Source organism: Cucurbita maxima, unplaced genomic scaffold, assembly GCF_002738345.1.
Source record: "Cucurbita maxima cultivar Rimu unplaced genomic scaffold, Cmax_1.0 Cma_Scf00052, whole genome shotgun sequence".
In the NCBI taxonomy this organism is placed as follows: domain Eukaryota; kingdom Viridiplantae; phylum Streptophyta; class Magnoliopsida; order Cucurbitales; family Cucurbitaceae; genus Cucurbita; species Cucurbita maxima.
The window spans coordinates 717,844-729,006 of NW_019272068.1; the positions used below are offsets into that span (position 1 = coordinate 717,844).

The 11,163-nt window shown below is 38.5% G+C and overlaps 1 protein-coding gene across 3 annotated transcripts; it reads right to left on the reverse strand.

The window, feature by feature from the left end:
- Positions 1 to 1,545: 1,545 nt before the first annotated feature.
- Positions 1,546 to 10,863, reverse strand: LOC111471400 (syntaxin-61-like). Of its 3 annotated transcripts, none has more exons than XM_023117122.1 (8): positions 10,766 to 10,863; positions 9,991 to 10,050; positions 3,211 to 3,324; positions 2,897 to 3,010; positions 2,526 to 2,716; positions 2,261 to 2,351; positions 2,099 to 2,164; positions 1,546 to 2,005 (listed from the first exon to the last, which is right to left on the reverse strand). In XM_023117122.1, the coding sequence occupies exons 2-8, from the start codon at positions 10,042 to 10,044 to the stop codon at positions 1,895 to 1,897; spliced, it is 741 nt and encodes a 246-aa protein (XP_022972890.1). In that variant the 5' UTR covers positions 10,045 to 10,050; positions 10,766 to 10,863; the 3' UTR covers positions 1,546 to 1,894. The 3 variants fall into 3 exon arrangements, with proteins under 3 accessions (XP_022972890.1, XP_022972889.1, XP_022972891.1); XM_023117121.1 differs by having other exon boundaries at positions 10,666 to 10,823; XM_023117123.1 differs by lacking the exon at positions 10,766 to 10,863 and adding an exon at positions 10,255 to 10,613.
- Between the last annotated feature and the right edge of the window lie 300 nt (positions 10,864 to 11,163).

An 11,163-nucleotide genomic window follows, 5' to 3' on the forward strand; every position in this document is an offset into this window, starting at 1 on the left:
AGCTATTTCGGTGTGTCTCATTCTTAAATTCTCTTTTCGTCAACTAGGTTAATTTTCGTGGGAATGGTTTATATTTGAGATAGAAGAATTTACCTTTTAGAGTATAAATGATATATCATAATTATCTCCACGTTCATCCAAAAAAAGAACTAAAAAAAAAATTGTTTAATTCTTTTGTTTGTTTTCATCATTTTCATGTTTGGTTTTTTATTCAACTTTTGTTGTTTTAAGAAAAATAATAATTCTACATGTGATGGGGAAGTGACAGACTTGAAAGTGGAGGAGGAGAATGCGAGTCACTCTAGTCGAAAATGTAAAAAAACTCCGCATGGAGGCCCTAAAATATTTATTTGTCCTCTATAGGAGCGTGGGTAAGATAAAACAGCTAGTGGAATGCGGTTTTATGTATATTGAAGCCTAGGTCACAAGACGGATGAAAGCCATCAATTTAACAATCCTAAATGCCTCATGTATTACAAAGAGAACTCCAATTATGATGGGGACTTGGATAGGTCAAACTGATTTTGTGAGATGGATGACTTCGACATCGTGTTAGGGATGGATTTCTTGCTTGAACACAAATTCATTCGCATGCCCCTCCCTAGTGAAAGGTCTAGTAGTAACGAGATTCAACTCGACAATCATTCAAACTATCACCCATCAGCCAAAAGAGGTAAAGATGATGTCGACGCTACAGTTAAGAAGGGATCTACCAATGATGAACCCACGCTCACTGTCATTACCATGGTTGAAGAGGGGAGAATGAGTGAACTCGCTCCAACAGAAACCTCGCAACCACTATATGAACACTATGACACAAAGCTAGAATGTTAGACAAAGTATTTATCTCCACTTGGGCATATAGATTAAGAGATTGATTTTATGTCGCAAGCGAGGTCAACTGTCACAGACGTATGTCATACAACTCAACTTGAGCTAGCTTAATTCTACAAATAGCTAAATGAGTTATTAACAGTTGGGTTCATTAGACCAACGAAGACTCTTGTCAGTGATCACCTAAACCTAAATGTTAGAGAGAGAGACACCAAGTCAACACCCCTATTGAAAGAGGGAGACAAAGACAAACCTCTTAAGAAACTCATATTCACACAAAAATACCATACAAACGGATGACGACAAGGGTCAGTTGGAAGCGTCGGTAACAACAATAGAGAGAGAGATCAAGTTGAGGTTAGATCAACTCTGATTTCAAAGCAACAAGTACAAAAGACTAGTGCAGAAATACTAGAGACTAGTCAAAGTTATCAACAAAGTCGAGAAGGCATCATTTAGGATCTAACTAGTCCTATGGACGCGGACTAGCTTTGCTGTTAAGTCCCATAGAACTAACACATTTATCAACAAGGAACATGATAGAGTTGGCATTCAGTGAGTTAAAAGGGAGGTGTCATTTTCGAGGAAATGATTGGTGAGGCGTACATACGTAGGCAACATAAATAACATGAGAAATGAAGTGATTTGGTTATTCTATAAAACCACTGCCAAATACGTCCTCAGAAGTGTATGTCAGTGCGAGATATAGAGTGACGAAAAGGCAATAGAAATAGTGATTGTTCAAATTATCATAATCTGTGTAGATCTCTATAATTACACGAAATTAAGGTAAACGAACTATAAAAAAAACAATAATAATAAGAAGAGGAAAAAAAAAAACTATAAAATCAAGGATAAGGAGCCAGTGCAAATGAGTTTCACATTGCATTTTGTTATTCAGAAGCTCAGTTCTGAATTCTGATCAACCCAATGTAGTTCTCAATTCAAAATTTCGGGATAGTTTTGACGATATACGGATAAAGTACCTCATCTTCTGGTTTAACATATCCATTTCTGATCCATCATCGTGAATGGCAAGGGTCTCATTTTGATTCAAAGACTAGGTGAGGAACACCAACACAAAAAGGATGATGAACAAAGCCACCAAGAACAAGATCATCATTAACTGGCCCTTGGCGCTGGCCTTCTTCATGACCACCGCTACTTTTTTCTGTAAGGGTCAATACAAAAAAGGTTTAATCTTATTATTGGGAACTTGAAGGTGATTTTGTGCATATGGCAAGCATTGAGATAATGAACACACCTGAACAAAATCGAGGCGATTTGATGTACTGTCCATTTCATTTCCAAGATCGTCAATAATTTTATCCTGCATAGAGATTTTTTTCAAGTTTTAGAAAATCGAACCAGATTGCTGATGTATAAGAGAATCAATTGGCAGCACTGCAGCCTACAAAATCTACACCTGTAATTTGAGCTCTTCATGTATTGTAAGCCCAACACCTCCAATTCTCTCCACGCTTGCACTCAACTCATCCAACTCCTCGTCCTGCCGCCTATATTAAATTTAACAGGGAAACAAAATCCAGGTGAGCAAACAGCCCCAGGTTTGGACGGAAAAGTGCTAACGAACAATGACATCTCTCATTTTATTCTGTGGTTTTGATACTTCATCATTACACTTAAGCAGGAAGGATTCAGATAACCAAATTAAGATGCACAAACGTTACTTTATGAGAAGCAGCTGTCGATCTGATTCGGATGTGATGAAGTCATCATTTGCTTGGTGGGCTGTATATAAGTTTGATCTGTCTGTTTCGTGCGGATTCGGTAATCTCATCAATTCTCGACGCATCCCATTAGAACTAGCAGTTCCAGTTTGCTCCTTTCCAGCTCCCACTACTTTCTTAACATTTCCAACCTAATAAAGTAACAAAAAGAAACATAAATACATAGAAGATGCTTTGTTCAAGCTAGAAGAACTGACACATCACTGAATATTTTGAGTCATTATAATTGCTTTGGACAAAGAATTCTCATGGCATATATGGAAAAAAAAAAAAAACAAAGATCACAAAAAAAAAGCTCCGACAAGAAATACCTGTGTCCTAGCTGTACTCGTCCATCTCCTTCGTCTTTCAAGTTCTGCGTCATCAATGCCATACCAAGAAGGATCTCTAGCTGCCACAGCAATAGCTTTGTCCAGTTCATCCACCTTCCTATCAAGAAAGCTGACTTTCAGAGAAAGTTTATGTTACAAGTCAAAATTAGGAGCACCAATTGCAACATATTGAATCATTTACAATGCTTACTAGTCAGAACAAATGCTGTCCAATCTTTTCGATATAATTCAAAAAAAAGGTTTCACAACAAATAAAAGAAGCAGACAAGATGGTTTAAAAATTGAGAATTTACCTGCCATTCAATGCTCTCACAGGCAGCGAGCAACTCTTTTGTGAGTTGTACTCTCTCTCCTAGATCGGAATATATCCTTTCCCATTGGTGAAAACTTGATTGCAGTTTATCGATCTAATAGGATGAAAAAGTCGCATTATAAGAAAATGCACATGTTACCAAACAAAATGGCAGAAAAACAGACTTTAAAAACAAAATTTCATTACCACATAAATTATTTGCAACCAGAAATAATTTCTAGAGAAGCAAAGGTCTGAAAGATTAAATCATCTTTTGTAGCACATAATTTCACATTTCATGAAGATCTGGAGATATTTCCCAATGAAGCAAGCAGTACGTACCGTAAGAGCAAACTGTCTTATTGGCTATTACCGAATCGAAAACCACTGTTTTTTTCCCCTAAAGCTTACCACAATTTTTCTAAAGTTTACCGAAAGTTTCCCTCCATTGGACTGATTTCACTCAGTAAATAGGATGACTGTTTTAGCCCTACTGTCCACCCCTATCATCATAATGGAAAGGGGTACTTTTGAGCTGATTCTTTTAGGAATAACGGACCTTTCATTAAGAAAAAAACGAATACCAGACCTACAAAAATAAAGCCCACTAAATGATAATTACAAAGACCTTGTCACCGAAGCCTACAGAGAACATAGAATTTGGGAAACAGAGGGGCCTATCCCGTTAGAGGATCTCTCCCGACCCCTAAAGAGGGAGGATGACAACTCTCACTTCTTAAAATGAGAAAGGATCAAAAGCCACATAATGATTCCTAAAAAAATAGTCGAAATAAATAGGGAAACAGTGGGGCCTATCCTCAACCACCTATCCTCCAAAAAGTATCTCTCCAATCTTCCACAACATACTGTAAAAACTGGGAAAGAAAAGGAAGTTAAACTCAAATAGTTCCCCATGGGTTTCTAGAAGAGCCTCTAACCCTACCATTGGTTTATTCAAAAAGATGAGAATTTGTACTTACTAACAATGATCTTATGCGATAAGGTATAAAATCCATGCTGGAATTGCCAAAGCAATTTAGCAAACAGGACTTTGCTTCTAGTCCTTACGTTCAACCTGTGCCTACATCCCACGAGGTCCACCAATTAAGACACCACCTCCCAGCTCACAAAGTTCAATATTTTCCTCCTCATCAACCCCTTCCCAATACGAAATCTCTCATCAATTTCTCAATTGTCTCGCTCATTGCACTAGGCACTCTAAAAAAGCACATAAAGTAATCGGGATGCCATTTAGGCTGTCTCACCGTTGAAGAAAACCTTTCCTCCAAGATGCGAATCTCCTTCAAATCTTTCCTTTGACAAGGTCCTAAAACGTAAGGCTCCTAGGCTTAAGAAATGCTCTGACCTCACACCCCACAAAGATCACCCATCTGCCCAATTCTAGTAGAATCACAATTTTAACTTAAGATCTAATATTTGCCTTAATAATCGTAAGAACCAAAATAGCCTAAAAAGATTAAATTTTGATTCAAATCAAGAAAGATCCCTCCTTTCGAGACAAAAAATTGTATCATCAGCAAATTAAAGTAAAACAAGGCCACTCTATCCTTCCAATCTAAAACCACTCCTCAATGTTACCCTACAATCATTTTGTAATACTCTATACGATGTCCACTACAAAGAGGAAAAAAAAATGAGAGAGAAGGTCACCTTGTCTAAGACCTCTTGAATCACAAATCCTTCACCTAGGTTTACCATGGATGAGTTTGGAATGCTCGACTGACCTAATGCAACTCCAATTCCACAATGTCCATTTATACCCAAACCCCTTCTTCACAACGATCTAAAGAAAAATCTCAATCCACGATCATAGGCCTTCTCAAAATCAATCTTAAAGATGATCCCTCTCCCACTGATGGGATCTATAATCCTCAATAGCCTCATTAGCTTTATGGGCCATCTCTACAGCTAAAAAAGCCCCTTGGTGCTCTGAAATTGTCATGGGGAGAACCTTTCTAAGTCAATCAACCAACACCTTGGCAAAGATCTTCTCATCTTATACATATTAGTCATGAGGCTGATAGACCTACAATCTCGAACCTCATAGTCTATCTTTCTTCAAAATATGGCAAACAAAAGTTTTATGTAAAGTTCTACCCAAAATGCCACTCTCAAAGAACTCATCTGAGCACTCTTCAAAAGTCCTCCTTGATAAACTCTCAATTATCTTGGAGAAAGATCATAAGAAAACACATCAAGACAGAGCATCGTTTCCCAAGAACCACCCTTCTAACTTCCTCCCAATGATAAATGAGAGTCCAACATAGCTTAGTCTACACTCCAATCCACGTCCTCTAGAAAAGCTTTGAGAGACACTACACGACCATATAGAGTAGGAAAAAAAAAGGAGCACTTCCCCCTCAATCCCATAGTCCCTTTTCAACACCACCTTGGCCTCATTCTCAATGGAGCCAATAAAGTTCTTGTCCGTGGAAATAGGCCATATTACATCACTAGCTCACTTCAAATTGTTTTTTCTTCTTTTTTTTCTTTTTCCAACACTCGTTTTCCAGTCTAACACAATAAAAAAATTATACATTTTAGCGCCAAAAGCTCTTCAATAAGAGTATCATTAGCACTACATCTTCCTCCTTGACTCTCATCCCCAAAAATGTCTCTACTCCCAGACTTCAACACCCCCCTTTGAGTGCTCACAGCTTCCTTCTAGAGCATCAACCTAACAACACCATTAGAATGAGGTTGTAAAGTAAGGGTGAGACAACTCATATATTCTCAAACCTGGAAGGATGACCTGAGTCCAAACGATGCCGCCAATGTTCAAAGTAACTTTAGGCCCCAAAACATGCCTGAGTGACGATCATGTTTGTCCAAAGCATGTCGCCTGTGGCCGCATGTCGGATGTCTCGATCATGTTTGTCCATGATGTGTTGTCCATGACCGCATGCCTGTTCCATACCCCTTTTACTTGTTTTCATGTATAGTTAGGTCTTTACTATTCCTATCGTAACATTACAGGGATGTATGATTGTTCACCAAAATCATGTTTACACCCACCAAAGTTAAAATGCCCCAATGTGTACTATAGGGGATGTGACTAATCGTCAATTCCTCCTACCTAGATTATATGCTATAAAAGCAGTGGATGTTGCTTATTTATTTTTAGCCTATAACATCGCTTTCTTACAAATTGTTTTTCGACACATTTCTCGCTCACATTTTCTAAAATGTTTTCTCTCAAACGTGACCAAGGTTTAATCATACATCCAAATTATCCACAACTTATGATTTTCATATGGCTGACTTGTTTGTCAGGTTAAAACAAGTATTGTTTAATCGATGTCCCGCTGCCACAAGAGTGCGATTGTGGCAAGTGGTATCCAAGCCAAGTTGGCTCCTAGTAATAAAACATGTCCACTGCAAAACAATAGGGCAAGTCCCAAGCTAACTGAATGGTAGGGAGCAACGATCACTTGCTCTACCTTAGTGAAGTTCTTAATGGAATAGGGCTTTTGGAGTCCCACATGACGAGATTGCCACTAAAGCAGACAAGATCTCAATTAAATGGCAAGCCACCTTGAGGCAATGCCAGTCCATGAATTAATGGTTAGGGTCGAGGCCTTAAAAGACAAGGTCACAGCTACTGGTGACTTCGAGTGTGGGGATAGATCGACAGGCTCTATCGCCCAGATGGAAGAACGTATTGAGGGCCTAGACAATGCCCAACAAGCGATCGTTAAGATTATCTGAAAAAATGTTTGAGGATTTGAGAGAAGCCCTTGGAATAGTAAGGGCTGAAAGGGTGGATTTGAGTGCCAAGTTAAACCTCACCATGAGAGCAATAGGGAACCAAACTCCAATTTGGGGTGTGGTCCAGTTTAACAAAGTGAAGGTCTCGAAGCCTAAGCAATTCTGTAAGGCTCGAGACACTAAGGATTTGAGAGAAGCCCTTGGAATAGTAAGGGCTGAAGGGGTGGATTTGAGTGCCAAGTTAAACCTCACCATGAGAGCAATAGGGAACCAAACTCCAATTTGGGGTGTGGTCCAGTTTAACAAAGTGAAGGTCTCGAAGCCTAAGCACTTTTGTAAGGCTCGAGACACTAAGGGTTTGAAGAATTTTATCTTAGACTTCGAACAATACTTTTCGAGCCACAAATACTATGGCAAAAGAGGCGAAGGTCACATTGGTCACATTGCATCTAGCAGATGATGCAAAGTCGTGGTGGAGATCCAAGTACATGAACATTCAATATGGTCAATGCACCATGGACACTTGGGGAGTTTAAAACAAGAACTCCCCTCACAATTCTTACAAATTGTTTTCAACATGCTTCCTCGCTCACATTTTCTAAAACGTTTTCTCTCAAACGTGACCAAGGTTCAATCATATGTTTGAATCGTCCACAACTTACGATTTTCATACAACTGACTTGTTTGCCAGGTTAGAATGAGTGTCGCACAATCGTTGTCTCGCTACCACAAGAGTGTGATTGTGACACCTCACATTAAGAAAAGCAACCATCCACGATTTAAATGACAAGAACATACCAATCCAACTTCAAGAAAGCAGTTGGATCAAGTAAATTTCCCATTAACTAAGGGTGTATGGAAACAAAAAGCAATCCTCAATACAACCATTAAAATGTCTCACAGACCTAGTCATTCTCCTGCTTAACACCTTCTCTCGAGGAAATCAACAACATTTAAGACCCCTACCAAACACCAGACATTAGCCAAAGAGCCAGCCCACCTCTTCCCAAAATTCCTTCCTAAGGTGGGCCATACACTATTGTCACCCACCCCTCCACCTCAAGAGGTTTAACAAGACTACCGCCCCACATCAGAACAATACCCCTAGAGGCACCAAAGGTCGCCAAATAACCCCACCCTACCTTATTCCCAAAAGACTCCACACCAACTCCTGACAAAAAGCTCATATGCTTAGTTTCCATCAAAACAACAATGATTGGATTCATCTTAGTAATAAACCCTTAACCAATCTTTTTTCATACCTTCCCCAAAACCTCTAATGTTCCAAGAGATCACCTTCATTTTAAAACCTCGAAGAACTAGCTTTATTCCCTTGTAATTTAGGGAACGCCCCAAATCTTTAACTGCCAAACCCTCTCTCTCCCCTTCTTGCTTCCTCCTACTTCATCTTTGCCTACAAACCTAAATTGGGAGAGGAACCTTGCCTCCCAACAAAGGGATCCTATATGGATAGCACATGCATGCTAGCTAAAGCTAAAAAAGCACACATCAACAACCAATGAAAATAATAACCTCCATTAACAACACATCCAGAATACCTAGTTGGTTAGACACAATAAAAAGTTTCTCTCATAACCTCCATTAACGACACCCTCTGAGGCTACCAAATGATCTCTCTCCACTATCATTCTCTACCCTCAACACAAGCCAAAGAAGCTAAACACAGGGCAAAGAAAATAGAAACAAACCTCTCACAATTAAGTAACCACTTGATGAGGCCCAATAAAACCATAAATAAGGAAAGGATTAAGGAAGTAAGGAGGAAATGGATGAGAAAGACATCCAAACTGATTCCTACCCCAATGGCAAGTATGGAGAAAAAGGCCCAGAACCGGCCATCTTCCTCTCTCTCACATTAGATGTTGTGTAAGGCAAAATATCTGAAGAAGGAAACTAACCCCGAGGAGCAACTAGTAAGGAACTTTTGGGATCAAGCACACCTTGCTGTGCCCTTCCAAAGACAAGCTTTCAACACTTAGGCCAAAATTCAGACGAAGGAAAACATACCTAATTGGATGAGACTTCAAAGCTAACCCCAAGGAACAATTAGAGGGGGACCGTTGGGATCAAGCACACCCTGTTGTGCCCTTCCAAAGACAAGCTTTAACTATTCCTCTGCATTAACACCTCCTAATTAACTTCATGAACATCATGGGGCATTAAACTAATGGATAGAATTTGCTCACGGAAACTACACTATCATCAATCTTCTTATTCCCTCCCACTTCAAACATTAAACCCAGCTAGGGAGGTCTTGATCCTTCAACATTGGAGAAGATAAAAAGTATTCATCTTCAGAATAACTAACACTTCAAGGACCAGAAGGGTAGCCTTCCCTTCGACCCAATCAAACCGTCCAGGGGCCTTCCCCACTTCACTCTCCAAAAAACCCATGGTATCATCAACACCCATCAGATAAACACCATCCTCATAAGGCCTCTTTGAACAATTAACAAACATCCAATAAGGTATTGAGAAGCCATGTTTGACTATTCATAATGAACTTTTCAAATGGAAGGTTGTATATTGGCCTGTGGCTATCATCACACAGAATATTAGTGACAAATACAAAGGACAAAGTAGATTTTTAGAGATAAACAAAAATCTCCATAAGATCGAAAAGGATGAACGTACATCAATCATATTTATTCTTTCATAAAAAAATTCAATCACTGATAGTTGCTAAACGTTCACCTTGGGAGTTGTGATTTAACGTGCATTCTATCTCCACATTCTTTGGACATCCGAGATCTAGTTGGATTTATATTTCACATATTCGTGTAACAACTTTTATTATGTCTCGTATGTTGATATGGGTTATTTTTGCAGCAAGCAAACATAGTCACAAGTTTGTCACGCTATTTCCACTCTCCCGTTTTCCTGTTCTAATTTACATTCTTTATCTTTAAACAACCAACTAAATATTGCAGATAAACGAATACATAGTTTCAAGAAGCTTAGTGCAAATGACAATGCGAGCATAATTCAAGCACTATAGACAATCATAACTGGATGCAAGCAACAAGCTTACAGATTCTTGAATCTCGTCTTTTACAACATAGAACGGATCTTGAGCCGATGGCATATTCAACTGCAATTAATGAAAATTAACACAATCAATTCCAGAAATCAATATTTGTCTGCAGTTAACTGAATGAAAGAAAAACAGAACTCTCCCACCCTCAAATCAACTTAATTTCATTCTCAATCGCAGAGAAAACAGATTGGACTTGTAAAATTTGTATGCCCTAATAATCAATAGATACAAATTTAATTTGGGTCAGCCTGTGCACACCTTGTAGAATATCGAATCCTAAGTAGGTGGCCAGTCCACAGGGAAAAGTTCAAGATCAAGATCACAGAGAAGCATCACTCCCTAGACTTCAGCGTCTTTAAAACCAAGATTAGTCCGATAGGTACCAGACAACATTGACGACCTCACTGTTAACCTTGCTTTCGTAACTTTTTTAAGAAAATTGATTGTGAGAACGGATTCCTTTGGGTGCAAAAAAATCTCTACCGTTCGAGAAAGAAAACGCATCCCGTATCGAAAAACAACCCTAAACAAGATAAAGGAAACAGGCAACAAGACAACAATCCAGCAGACAAACAAAACCCTTTCTATTCCTCAACAGAACGATCAATCTCCCACCCTCGTCAAACCAAATACAGAAGAACCATTAATCAAAGGAACGAAAAGACGAACCAGAAAACAAAATCCAGAAACCAAAAGAATCACGAATCGAAGGCCAAGAACACGATCAAATGGAAGTGGATCGAGAATCCAGAAGGAAAAAGATACTTGCCAGAACGCGAAAACCCCAATCGCGTGATGAGATCTAACGAACGAAGACTGATGAGAGAAATGAGAGAGGATATGGGGGTGGGGATTAAGCTGGAATCTTCTGAGAGTATGACGTGACGGTTAAGATCTACGCTGACATGTCAGTATATGAAATTAAATAATTGGGTTTTAAAATTTTAATATAATTTAGGTTTTATTCTATTGTCGCCGATTTACATACAAATATTTAATTTCCTTTTTTCTATTCCATAAACATAAATTTAATTTGTCATATTATTTTAAAATTAATTTTTATATTAAAAAAATAGTCAAATAATAATAATAATTTCATAATAAAACATATTTCAAATTTATTGAAAAAAAAGTCAATGGAATACTATTTTTTAAGAAAAGTCAATG

What these genes read in the sequence shown, in the direction of transcription:
- LOC111471400 (XM_023117122.1), bottom strand. Translation starts at nt 10,044, where the DNA reads ATGCCATCGGCTCAAGATCCGTTCTATGTTGTAAAAGACGAGATTCAA. An exon ending in GTGAGAGCATTGAATGGCAG is followed by an intron (nt 3,011 to 3,210) that starts GTAAATTCTCAA and finishes CTTGATAGGAAG; the next exon opens with GTGGATGAACTGGACAAAGC. An exon ending in ATCGCCTCGATTTTGTTCAG is followed by an intron (nt 2,006 to 2,098) that starts GTGTGTTCATTA and finishes TGACCCTTACAG; the next exon opens with AAAAAAGTAGCGGTGGTCAT.